The 23,046-nt window shown below is 39.8% G+C and overlaps 2 protein-coding genes across 3 annotated transcripts in view; one reads left to right on the forward strand and one right to left on the reverse strand.

The window, feature by feature from the left end:
* On the reverse strand, positions 1–19,595 carry LOC146583815 (scavenger receptor cysteine-rich domain-containing protein DMBT1-like). The gene is made up of 14 exons (XM_085278040.1): positions 19,578–19,595; positions 18,063–18,237; positions 16,776–16,978; positions 15,660–15,797; positions 15,422–15,533; positions 14,008–14,194; positions 9,920–10,061; positions 9,624–9,779; positions 6,681–6,736; positions 4,676–4,851; positions 4,066–4,466; positions 3,772–3,868; positions 2,628–2,856; positions 1–2,529 (listed from the first exon to the last, which is right to left on the reverse strand). Exons 2-14 carry the CDS (start codon positions 18,183–18,185, stop codon positions 2,321–2,323), a joined length of 2,229 nt encoding a protein of 742 aa, XP_085134166.1. The 5' UTR covers positions 18,186–18,237; positions 19,578–19,595; the 3' UTR covers positions 1–2,320.
* Positions 18,806–23,046, forward strand: part of arfgap2 (ADP-ribosylation factor GTPase activating protein 2) — a 14,610-nt gene continuing 10,369 nt past the window's right edge. The window contains exons 1-5 of one of the 2 annotated variants that reach the window (XM_085278052.1): positions 18,806–18,944; positions 21,511–21,629; positions 21,779–21,851; positions 22,025–22,156; positions 22,599–22,679. In XM_085278052.1, coding sequence (XP_085134178.1) covers positions 18,873–18,944; positions 21,511–21,629; positions 21,779–21,851; positions 22,025–22,156; positions 22,599–22,679 — 477 coding nt within the window. In that variant the 5' untranslated portion in view covers positions 18,806–18,872. The remainder of the gene's footprint in view (positions 18,945–21,510; positions 21,630–21,778; positions 21,852–22,024; positions 22,157–22,598; positions 22,680–23,046) is intronic. The other variant, XM_085278061.1, reaches the window with a different exon arrangement.

Genomic DNA, 23,046 nt, shown 5'->3' on the forward strand with positions numbered 1-23,046 from the left:
ACAGGGGATGCAGTGACGAGCCCGCAGGCCCAGCCAGCAGCCGCCGGGTACATTAAACATTACTCTTAATAAAAAAGCTAAATCGAAATGCATAACATGACGTTTGTTTATGTGTTACATGGGGATTTTCAGGTCCCTAGGAAACTGCAGTGCTGAGAACAGAGAGTGTAAGTGTGGGAGTTGCTTAGTTAACAAAAGGCCGTGCACCTGGTGTGGTAGGCCTTTATCTTGCTCAATGAATGGGGTCAATTCAAGACATTCCTCTAAGCCATGTGCCGTAAATGTACTATTGTTAAAGGATATTTTGAGGTTTGGTCAGGCCTGAATGTTTTGCTGTAGTGGGCGTTGGTGTGTTACAGGGAAAGCTAAGCAAAATGACCTCCAGGCCAGATCAGTCACTATAGCTGATTAACTGACAACTTGAGAGCTGGATGTTTTCTTTACAGATATATCATAAACTTTAAAAGAAACAAACAAGAAAACAAATTGGTGTTAATGAAGTACCGTTTGACCCATTGTGTCATTTTCCTTGTTAAAACACTTCCTCAGGAATCGCTTGTAGGTGCCTGAACTGCGGGGATTGAAGTTTTTGATAATTATTGAGCAGCTTTTGTTGCATTAGTTTAATGTAATTCTATTTTTAGTATTAATAATATATGTGATTCTAAATGTTCATTATTTGATCGAAGAACAAATGTGTGTTTCACTGAGAGCGTACCCAGTGATAAAAATATTAACTGGAATTAAAATATGTAAATCACCATATTAACTGAAGAAATTGCTGTTTATTGGTATATTTTTATGATCTTGGGATTTTTTTAAATCACCACATCATAAGATTTCTGACGTATGTGGTATAATTGGGATAATTCTGAAAATTTTCTGTGAAATAAGAGTCATATGACTTATGAAAGGCCCCTCTGTGATTGGTCAGATGCTGCCAAGGCCATGTTCTAAGAATCTGTCCAGATCATCAATCTTACTTTGGCTTGGATTTTCATTCATGTCCAAATAAACAAGCCCACTTAATAACAGATTTTATATAAAATAAATGAAAGCACATAACAATCCACATGCATACACACCCAGTATTGTGTTTATTATGTGATTTCAATTTCAAGTAGAATTTAAATCTAGTGCATTCCATTTATTGCCAATAAATCCCATTAAATGACAGAATTACATATTATTACACTTTCAGACATTACAGACATTAATGTGTTGTCTTTGAAGGATGGCCATTTCTTTTATGTACGCCAAAACAATCCCCAATCTCGCCGCCACTAACACAGAATCTGCAGCTAATCTCACTCTTTGTTTAAAGTTATGAAAACGTATGTCTAAATTAAAGAGAACCAAATCTAGTGGAGTGTTAGGGGAATTTTTCAACATGCAGGCTTTTAGCTCTTAGTATTTTAAACAAAATATTAGCCTAAACCACTATCTTTTCTTAAACAATAATGTTTTGTAAAAGCAAAAGAAAAAACCCCAGAACAAAGCTCCTATAAAGTACATAAACTAGTTGCTAAAAGACACTTTCTGGCCGAGAAGCCGGCAGCTTTTGTTGAGAATCAGAAAGCGGAACATTTCCAGAAAGTTGATGCTATAATGGCATGAAAAAATCTGGCAAAACCAGTTTTGAATACAATGTTGCTTTGAAGTTCTAACTAATCTTTTGAGACGAGCTTTGAACTGAAGGTCGTGAATTGTCATAAATTGTTCTTGACATTACTTTAAAGCCTGTGCTTTTTGGTGAGTGCACAGGTATTAGATATGTTAACATGCAACCCCTATCAGAACTAATCATTTTGTCTAGAGGACTAGACGACCACGACACCACATATAGACTAATCACCTTAAAAAAAGAGATAATTAAGCAAGTCTGTCTTAAAGTCCCACCGTCATGGACCAATTGTAGAAAGGCTCTGCTGCTGCCGCCTAGTGAAGCCTTCATCCAAAATGAATTCTGACTCTACTACCTGTCCACACACAAAAAATATTAACAGTGCAGTTCAAATCAAACGAGCATCTGCTAAATTCGTTTTTACCCATTCATGTTATTATCCCATCAAAGATCACATAAAGAATAACAGTAGAAGATACTCACTTAAATATTTGACTACTTACAACTTCAAAGCTTCATAATAGCTATCGGTATTTGAGAGTATTTTGGCAGGACTGGTGTCTGCCATCTCTTCAGATGAAAAGATGTTTTTAAGGGTTGTTTAGCAGCTTTTGATGCAATTTTGTTTTAAGACAGACTTTGAAGAAAGTGATCATGTGAAAGTGAGACAAACACAATTGTGAGTAAATACTGGGTTTAGTTCTCCCATTCTGAAGCTATGAGAACTTTGCGGTCTTCTGCTCTTCCGTTCTTCCTGTAGTAACGAGCCATAATGCCCAACAGCACCACTGACACTAAGAAGGCGCTGGCAAAGACTGCGGTGGAGATGTTGGAGCTGAAGATCTTCCTCATTTCCCAACCTTCCTCACTTGATTTTGTGCCTGGAGAAGCTGGTGGAGGACTCACTGAAAGACATCAATACATGGATAGTTGGACAAGCTGGCAAGCAAGTAAGGAGGCAGAGAGGCAATCAAACAGGTAGATTGATACATTTTGGATTAACCTTCTGGAAGCGTGCCGCTCCTTTCCATCAGAACATCCTGACTGTTCTCTGCTGTATCAGGAAAAGGCTGCCCAACAAACTGCAGAGGGCCCTGGGTAATGTAGTGTCTACCCGTCTCCCCGCTCAGGCCTCGCCTACGTCTGCGTGATGGATCCTTCAGACATCCCTGGGCACATCTGGAAAAGGGACTCTCAGGCTCACACAGGATTACAGAGCACGTGATGTACACCTGTAATGTGGAAGAGTAAAGGCTTTGGAATAACAAGCACTTGTCTAACCACCAGTTACCCATCTTGAAATGCTTCCAGGTAGTTGCCACAACTTAAAAACTACATGTACACTGATCAGGTGTAATATTATGACCACCTCCCTAATACTGTCTTGGTCCCCCTTTCGCTGCCAAAGCAGAACTGACCTGTACGGAAAGTTTTCATCACTCATCCAACTGTCTAATCAGTCTCACTGAACCCGAGGTTTCCGAGCATAATATTGTCTGTCGCATCACACTGCCTCTGCCTTGCCTTCTTCCCATACTGCATCCTGGTGCCAGGTGTTCCCCAGGTAGGTGACGCACAGGCACCCGGCCATCAGTCCAGGCCACCTTCTTCCATTGCTCCGTGCCCATTCTTGGCACTTTCAGTGATGGATGGGGTTTAGCATGGGCACCCTGACTGATCAGATCCCCAATACTCAACAAACTGCCATGCACTTTTGACTTTTGTCTGTTTAATCAAACCAATAACCTGATAATTACTGCAATTTTGGAAATGTTCTAGCCATCACAATTTGGCCCTTCTCTAACTCGCTCAAATCCTTACACTTGAAGGCAAAATGTTCATTTGCTCCCAAATGTCTCCTCCTTACGAACAGATGGCATGAAGTGATACCAGTGTTGTTCACTTCACTTGTCAGTGGTAACTTTGTTATATCTGTATATAGTTATTAGTCAAAGTTTAAAAATGTTGCTGATTCTGTACCAAAATAATTTTTCAAGCTTTTTCACACTTGGAAATTGGATACAAAACAGCAGGAAAGCAGTGATATCAGGATTTTCTTTGTTATGCATATACTCTTCAGTATATAACTGTGTGAGTAATATTTTTGTATAGGTTAGAGGTTTGTATTTGGTGCTATCTAAAGTTACCTGGTCATAGTTTCCAGTAAATTTAAAGGCTTGAAGTCCGAAGTTGAATGCAGTTTTATTAGATGGGTAAATTGTTACTGTCTCGTCTTCTACACACCTGAAAGAAGGTTTAGGTCAATCGTATGAAGCAATGTAAATGGAAGATGACATTTAATAGTTGTAAGTTGTAGTAATTAGTATTGCTATTTAATGTAGCTAAAATACACTCCTGTGAAAATATTATCGACAATTTAGTTGTAAGGAATTTTAAGCATTTTTTAAATTTTACAGCACTTTTTTTGCATCAGCACTTACCCATTCCTGATGATGTAGTACGAGAGGCTGTTTTCAGGGTTGTTATCAGGAGTGGCTTTGCATGACTCAACAAACAACATCACGTTTGGTAATTCTGAACTAGCTTGGATGCCCATAAAAATAGTCTCCAGCAGCTTGACTTGTACTGGATAGGCACTAGCCTCCACTCTGTTTGTAAAGCTGCTGTTGTGGAAAATTTCAAAAGTGTAGCCAAAGCTTCCGAAGTTGGACTCGGTGAAAATGTAGTCAGCGTTGTGGAGATTGTAGTAATTGGAGATGCTGATGGCTTTGGGAAACTGGCATGAGAAACCGATTTTAACTGTCTTCCTTCGAGTTATAACCTCGTTAGCCAGCTCAAACGAGTTGATCGCATTCTTGAAAATGATATAATCACCTTTATCCTGTATTTAAGACAAACAAAGGAAAAGCAATTAGTTGCCGTGAGGATAATGAACAACGGTCGTGATGTTGTTCTGTTCAGTGTATCGAGCCGCAATATTCTTCTCGTTGCGACGTACAGTAACTGGCTTATTTTACAAACTCAAATTTTGCTGTTCATTAATGAAAAAAACATTTTTATCTACAAAGAAATGTAAATGTTTCTCCAAACCTCAATTTTTGTCCCACAAGTGCTGAAGGACATTGCACCCATGATGTGAGTGCTGTTGGAGGTGAGCGAGCATGAAGGGTCACTCAGCTTGAGAAAGTTCTCGTCAATGCCAGGCATGGAAGCTTTATCAAGGGCTACTGTCATCTTATTGGCTGAGCAATGAACAGTGGCCTTGCCTGTAAACAGCACAATCTATATTAGCTACCTATTAGGAATAAAGTATTTTATCATACGATTACTACATATTCATATTCAAAATCATTAAAAAATAAATAAAAAGCTATTAAAAAAGAAGAAAACAAAGGAAAAAAGAAAACCGCAAAGAAACAAATGTGATTTTACTTAGTTATAAGAGTCAATGTTATAATGAAATTAAAAGCTACAAATAAATGTGAAAAAACCTGCAAAATAACAATATTAATTAGATAATAAAACTGAAACATAACAAAGATAATATTGAAATCAAACTAAAACAAACTTGTACAGGAAATATCTTTGGGTTAATTTATGTCAGTTTGTGAAGAGAACTAGCAGAAAACCACTAAATTATACTGGACTGAAACCAAAATCTAAAATATCCAACATGTATGCATTTACATCTCAATCAAACTGTGTTTAACGTTTACCTTATACTTGTAAAACGCATTTAATTACATTATTTAAAATAATCTAAGAAATGAAACATTTTATTCAGTATATTTATAACCTCGATTTACAATTTAAAAAAAGCCTAGGTGCTGTGTAACCTGTAAACTGAAAACAAAAGGGAGTGATTTGCAAATCCAAAAAAAAAATAAAAATCACATTGAAAATATGTTACATGTTTAAACTGATCCACTTTACTATTTTAGGACAAATATTAGCTGATACTGAATTTGATGGCAGCAAAAAGTAGAGACAGGGCAACAAAAATAATAGCTAGAGGACTATTTTGAAACTGTTAGAGCAGGGGTGTCAAACTCAAATACACAGTGGGCCAAAATTCAAAACTGGAACAAAGTCGCGGGCTAACATTAATATTTATTGAAATATATTTATTCCTCCAGATATAAGAATGAATCTTTTCTTATGGACTCAAACACGTTTTGCTGAAAAACTGAATATGTAACAAGCAAAGCTTAATACTAAACAATATATATATTAGCTGTATAATACCAGTAGGCCAGCTCTAATAGGAATTTGGTGTGGCTTCGCGGGCCAAATGTAATTAGGCTGCGGGCCAAATTTGTTATTATTTACAGTACATAATATTAAAAGATGAAAAGGATCTGGAGAAAACTCAGATTCTTGCTGAGATATTGGAAGATTGTGATCTCTAAGCCCTCGGGGTAATATTACATTAAAAACAGGTTTTAGACCAGCACACGCTCCCACACAGATTACATGTTTTCCAGGTAAGGTCATATATATTTGAACAACACAGAGGTTATGATGCATCCTGTATATATTACAACGGCAATGCTTTCATAGCAGAAGAGTTTGTGTGCTGAACTGGCCTGCCTGCAGTTACCAACTAAATACATTTGTTATAACAGGAAGTGAAACACACAACAAATGAGACTTGGGTCTGTCGTGCAGTTAGAATCATGTATCAGAGAAGACTGGGACAACACTCCCAACAACTGATCTTTGGGACTGTTAAAAAAGGAGGAAATTCTACACAGACGTAAATATTGCCCTGTCCCAACTTTATTCACTCAAAATGATCTTATTTTACAGTATGCCAAATCTTTTGGAAATCAGGTGGAATAAGAAAATGCAAACAAACAATTCATTTACTTATGTAATGGACATAAACAGAAGAAAAACACTGTTTTAAAAGTTGTTTAGGTTTTGTTTTTATGTATTTTTTTAAGAGGGAGTACTGTCACTTTAAGAGGTTTCATGGGAAGCAAAATAGAACCACAAGTGAACAAATGGCCAGCAGTGTTTGTGCTGTTGCCATGGCACTTAGTTATTACACGCACTGCTCATTTGTCAAGAGAGAGAGCAGGTGTTTACTAACCTTGTGTGGTAGATGCTTGGGTCACCAAGACAACAACACACCTCATCTCTGATTGGCTTAATGACAAAAAAACAAAGAAGATATTTAAGTGAAAATATGGAAAGAGCAAGCTTAAATGTAATGTTGACTTGAAGACTGCTCATTATAGTGATCCAAATATCTAATCAACTTTTCACATCAACACGAACTCAAAGCATTTATACATGTAGACGTGGTGAAGACAGTCTGCTGAAGGATGACTGAACATGGCATGGCTGCTGATAACAGACGGACCGGTGTGAGTTTTCAGACATTGTTGATGTACGATGTGCTAACGCACAACAATCTCTAGGGTTTATAGGTCTGAAATGAGAAAATATCCAGTGAGCAGCAGAATGGCCAGATTACTACTCTTTCAGGGAAGTAGTGATCGATCTAGAGTTGTGACTGTTTTGATGAGTTGTAGATTCAAGTGAGAAGGGCATCAACATGGTAGTAAAATATGTGTGGAAACAACAGCAGTGTGTGACAATGTGTAATGTGTACGAGGAAATGTGCTGCATCAAAGTGGTGACAAGGACTTTCCTGCTGTGAGTGTGTCAAAGCAATCAAGAAAAACCGTAAGGTCCCACCACAGCACTTCAATGGAGTAGTGGTCCGAGCTACGATTCTTTCTTTTTCAGCCATTCTGCTGTAGTTTTGTCACTGTGCTTGGGATCATTGTGTTGTTTCACTCAGTTTTCACCAAGCTTTGATTGTCAGATTTGACTCTGGGACACTTTAACATACAAAGGAGTTCATGGTTGACTAAGACAGCAAGGTGCCCAGGTCCTGTGGCTACAAAACCATCTTCAATCATCAGCTCTCCCCACTGTGCTTGATGGTTCTGAGGCACTTTTGCTAATATGCTGTGTTTGGGTTTCAGCAAATCTCCACTTTAGTGTCATCTGTCTAAACAACTGTCAGTGCGCCCCAGGGCAGCTGTGGCTACAATGTAGCTTGCCATCGCCAGTGTGTGAATGTGTGTGTGTGGATGGGTGAATGACTGAATGTAGTGTAAAGCGCTTTGGGGTCCTATGGACTAGAAAAGCGCTACTATACAAATGCAGGCCATTTACCATTTACCATTTACAACACTGCTCCAGAAGTTGTATGGCTTATTCACATACAACTTTGCAGCTATGTTGCCAGTCCTTCCAAGCAAGCTATAATTTTTCACTCTGAGAATTGTCTGGCTTTGGGATGATTTTCCTTGGACATTTACAGTGGAGCAAAAAAATATTTAGTCAGCCACTGATTGTGCAAGTTCCCCCACTTAAAATGATGACAGAGGTCAGTAATTTGCACCAGAGGTACACTTCAACTGTGAGAGACAGAATGTGAAAAAAAAATCCATGAATCCACATGGTAGGATTTGTAAAGAATTTATTCGTAAATCAGGGTGGAAAATAAGTATTTGGTCACCTCAAACAAGGAAAATCTCTGGCTCTCACAGACCTGTAACGTCTTCTGTAAGAAGCTTTTCTGTCCCCCACTCGTTACCTGTATGAATGGCACCTGTTTGAACTCATCATCTGTATCAAAGACACCTGTCCACAGCCTCAAACAGTCAGACTCCAAACTCCGCCATGGCCAAGACCAAAGAGCTTTGGAAGGACACCAGGAAAAGTATTGTAGACCTGCACCAGACTGGGAAGAGTGAATCTACAATAGGCAAGCAGCTTGGTGTGAAAAAATCAACTGTGGGAGCAATCATCAGAAAATGGAAGACATACAAGACCACTGATAATCTCCCTCGATCTGGGGCTCCACGCAAGATCTCATCCCGTGGGGTCAAAATGATCATGAGAACGGTGAGCAAAGATCCCAGAACCACACGGGGGGACCTGGTGAATGACCTGCAGAGAGCTGGGACCAAAGTAACAAAGGTCACCATCAGTAACACACTACAACGGCAGGGAATCAAATCCCGCAGTGCCAGACGTGTTCCGCTGCTGAAGCCAGTGCATGTCCAGGCCCGTCTGAAGTTTGCCAGAGAGCACATGGATGATACAGCAGAGGATTGGGAGAATGTCATGTGGTCAGATGAAACCAAAGTAGAACTTTTTGGTATAAACTCAACTCGTCGTGTTTGGAGGAAGAAGAATACTGAGTTGCATCCCAAGAACACCATACCTACTGTGAAGCATGGGGGTGGAAACATCATGCTATGGGGCTGTTTTTCTGCCAAGGGGACAGGACGACTGATCCGTGTTAAGGACAGAATGAATGGGGCCATGTATCGTGAGATTTTGAGCCAAAACCTCCTTCCATCAGTGAGAACTTTGAAGATGAAACGAGGCTGGGTCTTCCAACATGACAATGATCCAAAACACACCGCCCGGGCAACAAAGGAGTGGCTCCGTAAGAAGCATTTGAAAGTCCTGGAGTGGCCTAGCCAGTCTCCAGACCTCAACCCCATAGAAAATCTGTGGCGGGAGTTGAAAGTCCGTGTTGCTCGGCGACAGCCCCAAAACATCACTGCTCTCGAGAAGATCTGCATGGAGGAATGGGCCAAAATACCAGCTACTGTGTGTGCAAACCTGGTAAAGACCTATAGTAAACGTTTGACCTCTGTTATTGCCAACAAAGGTTATGTTACAAAGTATTGAGTTGTATTTTTGTTATTGACCAAATACTTATTTTCCACCCTGATTTACGAATAAATTCTTTACAAATCCTACCATGTGGATTCATGGATTTTTTTTTCACATTCTGTCTCTCACAGTTGAAGTGTACCTCTGGTGCAAATTACTGACCTCTGTCATCATTTTAGGTGGGGGAACTTGCACAATCGGTGGCTGACTAAATACTTTTTTGCCCCACTGCATTCCTGAGAAGATTGGCATCTGTCTACCTTTTTTTTTCCATTTGTGAATAATCTTTATTGTTTTAAAATGCTTGATTTTATATAAAGGCACTCACGTGTCATTTGTCTCTGCAGTGAAGCAGACTGGGACATATCTGTACAGGTCACTGAGCTGTGGTGTCCAGCTGAGAGTGACTTCTGCTTTTCCGAGCAGATCGTCTTTGAACACTTTGGTCATGTTCTGGGGGCCACTGACCTGGAAGTCGTGGATGCTTTAGGGAAAGGAATAAACATTACACACACACACACACACACAAAATCCACAGAAATTCTCTGAGTATTATATCAACATTACAGGGTGTTTGTTTAGGGAAAGCTAGTGCCATAATTAATAATTTCAGTAAGTAAACACCTGGCATGGCGAGCTTCAGCTTCAGCATTAAGCTGGAATGTCTGGCCCACAGTGGCATGAAGAATATCACCGTGTGAAGGGGTTCTGTACAAGAATATGGGCTGCACATGACCGGCTTCACAGTTTGGTATTGGCAGGAGAACTAAAACACAAACAAGGCAGAAAGAATGTAAGTTCTGTTTCTATGAGACTTGACAGTTTCTGGTATTGTGCAGCCATACAATGGCCTCTCTGAGTTAGAGTTGGTTGGTCAGTCACCACATCAGAATAAAACGTGAGACAGTCCTCAAGCTGCCAGTTAAGTCATAAATTATCCAGTCAGTTAACCTTGCTTTGCTGATATTAATGACTCTTGCTTGTGTCAGCACCAACGTAAAGGAAACATATTTGAGTTTTTCAGAGACAAAGTGTAACTTAAGAAAAAAAAAGGTAATTTCTTTGTTTATTTAAATGTAACCCTTTAAAGCCCAGCGTGTCATATTTGATACGTGTTTTTAGACTTTTACATCATCAGCGTGATTTGTTTTTTTTACTTCTACTTTAAATTGCATGACACGTTTTTAAGCACTAAATTGCAAAAATATGGCTTATGTAGCAAATGTGATACAAATTAAAACTCACATATGTGGAGATTAAAATTTTATATATTTTGTCTAAAGATTCAACAAACACTTCATTATCAAAAACTTAAAGATTTCTGGCAGTTATTTCATGGTTCAGGTTTTAAAGCGATAGGTTCATTAGAAGCAACTTTGGAAGCTAAAGCAAACAAATGTATCCAAATACTGTACTTAAATTTCACTTGTCTTGAATATTTATTATACTATTATACTATTTTATATTAAACTGTATACTCTTATATTCTTAGACTATTTAGTACATTTAATAAACAGGGTTAAATGATAGGTAGACTTGTTGCTGTTTTCAACTGAAAGATCAGAATACAATATACAAGTTACACCATGTGAGAAACTCTTATAACACAAATAAAAGATGATTCGAGGGGAGGCTGGGACTCGTTGTATTGAGTCATTATTTTTTTGGTTTTTATAATCGCCAAACCACATAAAGTTTTAATGGTAATGTTTTAAAATACCTTTTTCACATGACCTTGTGGAGTTTTTGTGATATTTATGACTTTGTTTAAATCAAATCAAATCAAATCACTTTTTATTGTCACATCACATGTGCAGGCACACTGGCACAGCACATGCGAGTGAAATTCTTGTGTGCGAGCCCCACAAGCAACAGAGATGTGCAAACACAACAACACAAACGAGCAAAATACAAGAATGGCCAACCTGAAACTAATAAATATATGTACAATATATAATAGTGTATGCATTTCTGGATGTGTATACTAAATATTTTCCTACGTGTGTGTGTGTGTGTGTGTGTGTGTGTGTGTGTGTGTGTGTGTGTATACACATTTTTACAAATTAAATAGTAAAAAAATAAAATAAAATAATAATAATAATAATAATAATAAAATATATAAAATATACAGAGTTGAATATGTGCAAAACAAGTGGCATTTATATACAGTGTGGAGTGCATAATGTTAAAGTTCCAGTAGTGAAGCTGAGGTGTCTATGACGTGTTCAGCAGTCTGATGGCCTGATGGAAAAAGCTGTCTCTCAGTCTGCTGGTACGGGACCGGATGCTGCAGAACCTCCTTCCTGATGGAAGCAGTCTGAACAGTTTATGGCTGGGGTGACTGGAGTCCTTGATGATCCTCCCCGCTTTCCTCAGGCACCGCTTCCTGTAGATGTCTTGGAGGGAGGGAAGCTCACCTCCAATTATCCGTTCAGAGCACCGCACTACTCGCTGGAGAGCTTTGCAGTTGTAGGCGGTGCTGTTGCCATACCAGGTGGTGATGCATCCAGTGAGGATGCTCTCAATGGCACAGTGATAGAAGGTCCTGAGGATGCGGGGGCTCATGCCGAATCTTTTCAGTCTCCTGAGAAAGAAGAGGCGCTGCTGCGCCTTCTTCACTGTTTTGTTTGTGTGTACTGACCATGTAAGATCCTCAGCCAGGTGTACGCCAAGGAACCGGAAGCTGCTCACTCTCTCCACAGCAGCGCCGTTGATGGTGATGGGGGTGTGTACTTCTCTGCACCTCCGGAAGTCCACTATCAACTCCTTTGTCTTTGCGACGTTGAGGGTGAGATGGTTGTCTTGACACCAGTGGGTCAGGGCGCTGACCTCCTCCCTGTAAGCCGTCTCATCACCGTTGGTGATAAGACCCACCACTGTAGTGTCGTCCGCAAACTTCACAATGATGTTGGAGCTGTTAGTGGCTGTGCAGTCGTAGGTGTAGAGTGAGTACAGGAGAGGGCTCAGTACACACCCCTGTGGAGCACCAGTGTTCAGTGTGATGGGGGATGAGGTGATGCTGCCCAGTCTGACCACCTGGCGTCTGTCAGACAGGAAGCTAAGGATCCAGCTGCAGAGGGAGCTGCTCAGTCCTAGATCCTGCAGTTTCCTGTCCAGCTTCGAGGGAACGATGGTATTGAATGCTGAGCTGTAATCTACAAACAGCATCCTCACATACGTGTCTCTCTTCTCCAGGTGTGACAGGGCAGTGTGTAGTGTCAGGGCTATGGCATCATCAGTGGACCTGTTGTGGCGGTATGCAAACTGTAGAGGGTCCAGTGAGTCGGGTAGTGCAGAGCAGATGAAGTCCCTGACCAGCTTCTCGAAGCATTTGCTTACGATGGGGGTCAGGGCTACAGGTCGCCAGTCGTTCAATGAGGAGATGGTGGAGGATTTGGGTACAGGGACGATGGTGGCCATTTTGAAGCAGGCTGGGACTACAGACAGAGAGAGGGAAAGGTTGAAGATGTGCGTGAACACTCCAGCCAGCTGAGCCGCGCATGACCTGAGGACGCGGCCGGGAATCCCGTCCGGACCAGTAGCTTTGCGTGCGTTCACCTTCCTGAAGCACTTCCGCACATCCTCCTCAGACACAGTGTGCGCACTGACGTCATCCGCGGTGCGCACACTGTCCGGTCTCATGGTGTTCGCTGTGTCGAATCTAGCGTAGAATACGTTTAGATCCTCACACAGAGAGGCCGTGGTCTGCGGTGTGCTGGTTTTCCCTCTAAAGTCTGTGATCGTGTTTAGTCCCTGCCACATACTCCGAGGGTTGTCAAACTGTTGTTCCACCCTGTCCCTGTACTCACGTTTGGCTGCTTTGATCGTCTTCCGGAGTTGGTAATGTGCGTGTTTGTAGTCCGATGTGTTCGCGGAGGCAAAGGCGGTGTTCCGTGCCGCCAGTGCCGCGCGAACATCTCCGTTAATCCAGGGTTTTTGATTTGGGAAGGATTTGACTATTCTGGATGGGACGACATCTTCCACGCATTTCCTGATAAATCCACAGACTGAGTCTGTGTATTCATCAATGTCTCTGGCGGCCACGTGAAACATTTCCCAGTCCGCGTGATCAAAACAGTCCCGCAGCGCAGACTCCGATTGGTCCGTCCAACAGTGCACCGCCCTCCGGGTTGGAGCTTCCTGTTTCAGCTTCTGCCTGTAGGCGGGCAGGAGCAGGATGGAGCAGTGATCTGATTGGCCGAATGGGGCGCGGGGGAGGGCTTTGTACGCATCCCGGAAAGAGGTGTAACAGTGGTCGAGTTGCCGGTTTCCACGTGTGTTGAAAAGGATGTGTTGATGGAGTTTTGGTGAGACTTTCTTCAGGTTTCCCTTATTAAAGTCTCCGGCTGTGATAAACGCTGCCTCTGGGTGTGCGGTTTCCTCGCTGCTGATCGCGCTGTACAGTTCCCAGAGTGCACGGTCAGTGTCGGCTTGTGGGGGAATGTAAACAGCCGTAATAATCACTGCTGTAAATTCCCTCGGTAGCCAGAATGGCCGGCACTTAATCATCAGGTACTCCAGGTCCGGTGAGCAGAAGGATTTGACCGGGTGCACGTTTGCATAATCACACCAGCTGTTGTTGATCATGAAACACACACCACCGCCTCTTGTTTATGATATTCCTCTTGTGTTTATATATATTCAGTATTTTTGGGGTGAGACGTGTATTATGTTTGTGTCGCACTGACCATGTACTTTTATGAATCACTTACCCTCAATTGAGAACTGCAGCTTTACTTTGCAGAGAGGAGGTGAGTTCATGCCAGAGGCCTCACGAAACACCGATGTTCCATCTGAGTAGGTCAAAGTGATGTTGTTGGTGGAGAAGTCCTCTAACATCAACTCAAACACGTGGATTCCAGTCTCAATGTCACCTGTACTTGTCAGTATGCATGTAGTCTAAAGGGACACGAATAACAAATGGACATGACAGAGGTGCTGTTTTCTCAGAGCTTATTAAACACATCAGTTTGGAAGAGACGGGATTCCAAACATAGTTACTATGTCACCGTTTTGCTTTTGGTTTCATTTCTTCTGTTTCATCTGGTCCAACTAGTCACTCCTGTTTGCTGCATCACCTGATCTCCTGTGTGCCCTTGTCCTACCATCATTCGAGTACTTCAAAGTAGTCATCTGTTTTGTATTTGGTCAGTTTTGTTTCTTTTCTTTTATCACTTGCCTAGTCGGCACAAGTTCTATTCTACTTCTGCTAACTTATATGTGATTCACCCCTTAGGTCCTTCAGATTATCAGTGCATAAACACATGCTTCTAATAAATCCAAAGGCATACTATTAGAGCTGATCTTATGCTTAAAGCATAACAATAATCTTCTTTTACACATTTTTAAAGTCTAAAAAAAAAAGATTTCATTCTCTCTCTTTGCAAGTAAGCAAATGCAAATGATTGTAATGAGATTACAAGATGAGCTTAACGGAGATAGTTGGTTAAATTATTAGATTTTTTTAATGGGTTTATTATAAATTTGTATCTATTACATCAACTATATTGTCAACATGCAGAACATACTGATCAATCAAAGCATTAAAACCACTGAAAGATAAATTATTGCTCATCTTGATGAATGCAATGGGAAACCTTGCGTCCATTAAGTATGTTACCTTTATAAATACCCCTGACCTAATCACTGTAGCTCACTGATTAGAAATGCACTATGTACAAGTACATTTTTGTACATTTTGCACTGTGACAAAGAACAAACGGTGATAATACAACAGGACCCAGAGACTCTGCTGCCAGAGTCCTGGTGCCAGACACTAATTGACACCCAGAAGGGTTAACAGCTGCATAACATTTGATGGTAATTGTCTGTTTTTCATAATAGCACTCATCTCGTCTTACTGGCCATTTAAAAAGGTCTTCCACAGTTCGAGCCATATACACTCAGGCATTCACTTTATTCTTTGCGAGAATTTGATCATTCTCACATCCATACGCAACAATGGATGCAACAGGAGAAAATATGTGTTTGGGCCTGATGAAACCAACATTTTGATTAATATATCAAAATGCTGTGCCTAAAATGAGTGGATTACAATGCTATAATGATTGCTACATCAGATGACCACATTGAAGGTCATTAGAGCCCCCGTTTGGTCTGGATTACCTCGTCTAGAGCGAAGTTTGTGGGACCAGGTGTAGCAAAGCGACATTTCACTTCATCTCCATCTGGATCATGTGCCAGAATACGAATCCTCGAAAAACAGTTTTGAGGCACCCTGCAAGAACAGGCATCATATTAGTACATATTACAGTAATTTAACAACTAATCATCGAGTGATGTTTACGTAAGATTTCCAGATTCACGATTTTATGTTGAATCAAATAAGAAAAATGGCATGTACCGCAAAGAAGACACTGTTGTTGTTACGGGACAGCTGTTGACAGTGTGCGTATCAGATCGAGTTCCCAGGTCCAGCTCAGCATATGTTGTCCACTGGGTTTTCCCTTCAACATTAGACACCCAGCAGCAGCCAGAGTTCCTGAAAAGGAGGTGAAACATTTCATTGCTCGTAATTATACGCGTCACTTGAACCAACAATGGCTGCCATCTGAGAAGTGAAAAAACTCTGGTCTGGATTTTATATGCATCTTTGATAAGAGAGTATTTTGGTGAAGATATCACTACAAGACAAACTTGCATTTATTCGTGATTTGTTGGTGTTTCCAAAATATGAGGAGCTGATATGGAGCAGCTGTGTATCAGGTAGCAGAGCAGGTCGTCTACCAATCAGAAGGTCAGTGGCTTGATCCCCAGCTGCTTCTGTCCATGTGTTGAAGTGTCCTTGGGCAGGATTCTGAACCCGAAGCTCCCCTCGATGCATTCGTCGTAGTGTGAGTGAGTGTAAATGTGCTTAAGTATCGTTAAAAGCAACATCTAAATGTGTGTGTGTGAGAATAGAAAGGCACTATACTAATCCCTTTACCATTCTGATCCTACAGTTAACTCCCTTTTTGTTCTTTTATTTGTTCACACACAGACGTTTCTCATAAAAGGCTGGGCTGTCATACCAACAAAAATATTCCAAATGCCAAACTTGTGTTCTATTCAAGTGTCCCAGCAAGCGTGGCAGTCAGCCAGCGTGGTGGAATGAGAAGATGAATATCACTTCTCAAATCAACACTGACAGATACTGTGCTGTGGGAAATGCAGGGTGTGATGTGTACTTTCATTTTAAGCCTTTGTTATTAGAGATCGTTTTTCAAAGTAAAGATCAATTCTGATCAGCCTATAGAATAAATAATAGGGTAACAATTCAGAATGTATCGGCCAGTCCTCAGTACGAGTCCACTTACTACGGATCCCACTGCAAGTGGGCTGACTTTTCTCAACTTCTTCATTTTTAAGTTGTACTAGATCATGCTTGTTAAATACAATCTTCAATTCAGTCTGTGAGATACGCCAGAGTAACTAGCAAACGATAAATCAGATAAGCTGTGTTATTGTGCCCTGGACTTACCTCAGAGACAAGGAGGCATTATTAGTCAGGATGGTTGCTGTTGTGTGTCCTTCAGACTGGCACCAGCGGCCTTGGCCTGTGCTGTCCTGGTCTGTTTGCAGGACGCTCGACTTGTTAAAGCCTGTACATACGCCACTATCACATGAGAAAGACGACTGATCCTGACAGTTACTTTTGCCATTCTGCCGGTGATAAAAGGTCACCTAGAGGGTTTAAAAAAAATAATACATTTTCTGTGCACATTGTAAAAATCTGCATTGTTTGCATATTCAAGTCAATACAGTTTTCCCCCAAGTTTTTGAACAATTTCCTTCATGATTTCAAACCAACTTTTGTGGGGCTGAAATCATAAATAACAACAACTCCCTAACCCCTGTTCCCCAAGTCGTTGTTGTTTCTTGCATGCTTATAAATGTAGAAACTATAACATCTGTGAAAGCTATTCTATAGTTGTATTTTGAAAGGACCAGATTTCTGTAGTTTTCAGAACAGAAATTTAAACATCAGATAAAACCAGGTTTAAAACTGTTGCTTCATTTCAGAGTCAAAGGTTTTAGTCAGGGGATTTTAGATATCTCGTTTTATCACTTCTTAATAAACAAAAAGGAGAAGGAAAGTAAATGCATTTCCTCCATGTTTTCAGCTCTGTGATGCTTGATAAACTAATTAATCAAATTCCTAATTAAAAACAAAAATGTAAAACCTCATTTCTTCTGTTTTTAACTGTTTCACACTCTATATGTTGGTCTTCCTCCTGTCCTGTCTTAGATTGCGTTTAATTAGACATGGTGACATCACAGAACCCTAACTACAAAAATGAATGTGTCCAAACACAAGAACTGACAGAAAACAAAGACAAATGAACCCACATTTCTTGTATATTTCTTTTAACAGATACAGAGATGGCACATTTTCATTACTATCCACCATTTGGGATTTCTGAAGTTTTTTACTCACAAAAATATTGAAAAGCTTTGAAATTACTGTACAACATGCATGAAAGTGTTAACTATTTTCTTCATCACAAGAGTTTGGATTGTATGCAAGTGTTTTGCATTCCAATTAGGTTTCTTCAGAACTAGCGACGTGGCTGTATGGTTACTTAATTTCTTTTTTTTTAAAAAGGATCTTTTTGCAAATGCCACTACTTTAAAAATATGCATTATTACACTGAGTGTAAACTAATCTGTGTTGTGATCCATATTGCCCATCTTTCACTATCATGATAAATCTCAATATTAAAAGAATATAGTGAAAGTTTCAGCATATATACTTATGTTGTATTACCTTAAATGTCCCATCCATTTCCTTCTCTGGAGCCATGAAACTAATGCTGTCTCCATAAAAGCTGAGAGTCGACCCAATCCCCAACAATGGGAACAGCAGCAGGAGAAATACACCTGCCTCCATGATGTCTGAAAGAATCTGTATGTGCAAAATCTTGTTCAGCCAGTTTCAATCCCTGGGACAGAAGAGGCGGGGAATGAACTAACAAGAATAACCTGATCTCATCAGACCATCAGAAATGTTTTATGTGGTTGTATTATGTGAAAATGATTTTATATGCTAGAATGATGAAGACACAATCTGTATTTGACCCACTGGTCAAAATGATCAAGTCAAGTCATTTATTTTGCACTGTGCTGATTTTTATGATTGCATATTGTGTGATGTGATGATGACCAATCTATCTATATACATATGCATAGATAGATAGTAAAAGATAGGATTGGATATATACAGGTCTATCTACTTTGTCAGTCATCATTACATATGACAGTTTCTTCTGATGTTTATTTTGTTCCTTGAGGATGTTTATAGAAGCCTTTTCTTCTAACTTTTTTGTTTTGTTTTGTTTTGTTTACATTAAATGACATGTTTGACTGTATGCATTTTTTCCAAGGGTATGTACTGATTCTATTATGAACATAATGCTGATTATGCTGTGCGAATGAAAATGTTTTTTAAAAATGTGATAATTAATCGACTTGTTTTATTTTAAAGTCGGTGAACCACGGATGACTTTTTACCTTTTTGGGTTTTGGGCCACACTAGTTGCCGTAGTGACGTCAGCTTATAGAAATCGTCAGTGTCAAGATGGCTACGGAACCAAATAAGACCGAAATCCTTACCATTTTCAAAAGATTAAGATCTGTTCCTACCAACAAGGTAACCGAATACTCACCATCATTGCTTGTGTATTACTTTGTGAGGCTTTTTTATACTGGCAGTCCATGATTAGCTTTGGACAGGAGAAATTACCTGGGAAGCTAGTCGTGTTCTAGCACCTAGCAAGGCCCGGCTACACGGTAAGACAGCTAGCAAAAGCTAATGACTACTAGCCTACCGGTAAAGTAGTCTAACATAAAGGCCACGTATGTGTAAGCTAAGGAAGCTAACTTGTTCCGCTGTGCCACGTCGGGAAAATTATGGGAGAATCGTGAACTAAATAGACTAAACTTTTGATATGTCCGATATTGGGGACTCATTTAGTAGTGGTCGTTAGGTTTGCTTTGAAAGCCGTGAAATTTGACTCATTTCATTGATAAGTATCTGTTAGTGCTAGCAGAGTCTGATGTGTTGGCGCTCCATAACGTTTGTCAGTCAGAACTTCGGTTTTACAGTCATTTGTTCGGTAGGTGTTCTAGCTAACGGTTTACAGAGTGACAGTATAGTTTAAAATTAGATTATAAAAGACGATGGTACTGTAAAGTCATTAAGCGTTCAAAGTAAGTGACGGAAATACATAAGCAATATTATTTTTGTTTATTTATTTTTACACAGGAATGATGTTTTACTTACTCCGAGTCAGGCGTTTGGGCTATATGACCCTGCAAGCCTTTGTCCTGCTGTTTATGAGATTTCGTTTGATTTCTTTTAACTACTCTGTTAGTTTTCATATTAGCAGTGCAGTATGAACAGGTATGTAACAGTGTGTGCAGCAAGTGTGTAACAGGTTAGAGTGAAGATGAAGTCACTTGATAATAACGTTTTCTTTAAAGGCAGAAAAAAAATGTATAATGGATTACAGTCAGAGCTGTAAATGTCTGCGTTTTTATTTTTTCATTGAAAGCATGTGTTTTTTATTGACATCATTTAATGAATGAACAGTACACTGCGACTCTGTATATGACAGTAATCATTTGAATATCATTTCTTCAATTATACTGTGCAGTACAATTTTCTAAGTAAATTGATCATCTATATCGGTCTTTACAATCCACAGCAAAGATAGTAATGAGAGATCGGGTATCGTTTTCTTGTATACATGTGCTTATAGTAGTAGTAGAAATGGAAGCAGTAATGTCAAAAACATTCATTCATTAATTACTGTGCTTTGTAGAAATTGTGCTTCCTGGCACTTTGCCTGCCTAGAAGCAACACAAAAGCTCTGTCGAAATGGGTGAAACACACCTCAGGCAGCCATGTGCGTGACGTGGATGTTTTGAAACGCACTTCACAGAAGTATTATGAAACGTGGAGTTGGAAAGTCCAAGCATCAGCATTTTATCCCATTATAAAAGCTGGACATAGTAAATGAAGCCAACCTGAAGTTCTCTCTCATTTTAACAACTGTATATATTGTATGTTTTTTCAATGCAAAGCACAAAGTCGAGTTTTGAAGTTATTTATTTTTTGCTTTTTTAATTTTAGTTAAGATTTTAGTCACCACAGGAGTTTTGCAGTAATGCCCTTACTGCAGTAGTAATGTAGTAATAGTTTTTATGTAATTCTTTATGAATACATGTTACTTCACATTACCAGCAAGAATATCATGTCATTTTAGAACTCTGACATCTCCTTGAAAGTCAATAAATCGATCTGAAGCTCAAAGTACACACCTACAAAATACTATTAGAATTCATTCAAAACCTTTTAAGCTATAGACAAGAAAGAATGACATGCAGGGACGTAATGAACACAGGAGTTGTTGTGTTTTTTGGGTGGAGAACCCTTTTAGTTCAGTAATATTGTGATTAAATGCCATCAACATTTGAAGAAGTCATTATTAGAAATTCTAGGTTCCATCTCCCAACCCTAAAAGAGGTCTGCAGGTTTGGTGATTTTCAGCTCTTTTGGAGTTGATCCATTCTTTTATAGTCAATTTGAAAAATTGGAAATGCACTGCTGGACTTGACTATACTGAACAGGCCAATCACAGGCATTTTGGGCTGATAAATGCAATTTATAGTTACATCTCTAAGGAAGTGCATGCAACATTACAAACAACAAAATAATAAATAAAATTAGACATGCGCGATCTAAACTATGGCATGAAAATGTTACCTTTATTCTGTGTTGTTGGAAGCTATTCTGACATTAATAGGAGGCAAAGTTTTGTGCTGCTGAAAACAGACAATATGATGGTGTAGAGACAGTAATTAATATTAATAATCGATTAATAGTAATTAATACAATATTTAACATTATTTCACTTTCAGTCTGAAAAATGCTCCACCTCTTGGCTCTTCACGGTGTGTAAACACTCAGCAGCTCCATGTTAAACTATGTCATTGCTGCTTTTCTGTGACAGTAAATTCAATGAGAAAGTCTTCAGGAATGTTGAAACGAGCTGTTTAAATATAACTGACTGGCAACATTATTATCTGGTGATGATGTTGCTTCTCTTGCTCATATTGCATGATTAGCAGCAGGAAAATGTAATGGACTGTGACCACTTGGGTTGGTCGAGGCAGAAATGTTTCATTAAAATGCTAATGTTCTGTCTGCATAGGTATGTTTTGACTGTGCTGCCAAAAACCCCAGTTGGGCAAGTATTCCATATGGTGTCTTCTTGTGCATCGACTGCTCTGGCATCCACCGCTCACTGGGAGTGCATCTCAGTTTCATCAGGTAAACTTCATTGTACCTCAGCTTTGTAGCTGATCTAAAAATGTGTCGGTTTATGATATTTTAACACAGAAGGAGGGTTTTGTTCTGGGAAAGACTGTTAGTAAATCTGTCCATGTTGACTTTCCACATTGTCCCCCTTTCCTCCGCAGATCCACTGAGTTAGACTCCAACTGGAACTGGTTTCAACTTAGGTGTATGCAGGTTGGAGGTAACGCCAATGCGGTAAGTCTGAACCTGAGTACCAAGTGTAATGAGGTTTTTCTCAAATAAAAAAACAAAACGATTGTTGTCTTTTACCTAAATGAGCCATGTTTTGTGAAGTGTGGCTTTCTGGTACGACACGTCTGTGGTTTCTAATTCTTCTGAAATGTCATTTCTGTTTTTTAAATCTGAAGACGGCATTCTTCCGCCAGCATGGCTGCTCCACAAATGACACCAATGCCAAGTATAACAGTCGTGCTGCCCAGATGTACAGAGAGAAGATCCGACAGCTAGCAAATGCTGCATTGTCTAAATATGGCACAGACGTGAGTATCAATGAAGGGAAAACGTTTAGGAAATGTTTACGTCACTGCAGATGTTATTATTTCTGCGTAGGCTTGCGTGCTCCTAGTTTAATGAGTTGTTGGTACATTGAGGCTCAGTGATAAGAGTGATAAAAGGATTATTAGTGTTTGAGCCATGTGGCAGTTCTAGTTCAAAGTACATGGTAAATGGACTTTTACTGTAACCGAGCACTGAAAGTACTACAAGCTTCATTCACCAGATCATTAATATACCTTGTCTAACATTTGATTCAGTGGCTTTCCCAAGTACTCTGACATGCAGACTCAAGTAGCCATGGATCGAACCAATGACCATCCTTTTGTTTTATAAACAAAACCATCATTAATTCAGGATCTACTCTACTTCAAAAAATATGAAAAGCTTTTGAATTTACAACACAAGTTTTCCTTTTTGCTGTTGCAGCTTTGGATTGACTCGTCTGCAGGAGGCACGCCTGCAGCTTCTGACAAGAAAGAAACAGACTTTTTTGATGAACACACCCAGGTTTGTTTTTGTTTCTGGTGCTTTTAATGTCACAGCATGTTGTTTAATCACGTCTACAATATTATAGTGTTCCTCACGCAGACATTCCAGGTTTAATTAGCAACTCATTTTAGCATTTCTTTTACAGTGCACAGAACAGTGGCCTCCATTCCTCTCTTAGTTGTAGTTAAGTCATTTCTAACCAGCTAACCATGGCCCTTTCCATCTTGCAGTGTTTCACTACTCTCTGGCTCACTGGCCATGTCACTGTTGTGGTGGTGCTCGTTATCTGCTTCTGCAGCAGAGTGCTGCAGCTCCACTGGCCTGCAGTTCTTTTTCTGCTCTGGTGCTTATTTAAAGTCTGAACGTGCATCAGGTGGAAAACTGC

This window comes from Mchenga conophoros, linkage group LG1, assembly GCF_057382185.1.
Source record: "Mchenga conophoros isolate Kocher_MC1m ecotype Shallow Benthic linkage group LG1, M_conophoros_male_GT1.1, whole genome shotgun sequence".
NCBI lineage: Eukaryota > Metazoa > Chordata > Actinopteri > Cichliformes > Cichlidae > Mchenga > Mchenga conophoros.

Bases quoted from the DNA above. Each gene is read 5' to 3' on its own strand.
- LOC146583815 (XM_085278040.1), bottom strand. From the start codon at position 18,185: ATGGAGGCAGGTGTATTTCTCCTGCTGCTGTTCCCATTGTTGGGGATT. The intron at 4,852-6,680 runs GTTAGTAAACAC...TGCTGTTTACAG, and splicing joins CCAAGCATCTACCACACAAG to GCAAGGCCACTGTTCATTGC. The intron at 3,869-4,065 runs GTAAGTGCTGAT...ACCTTCTTTCAG, and splicing joins TACTACATCATCAGGAATGG to GTGTGTAGAAGACGAGACAG.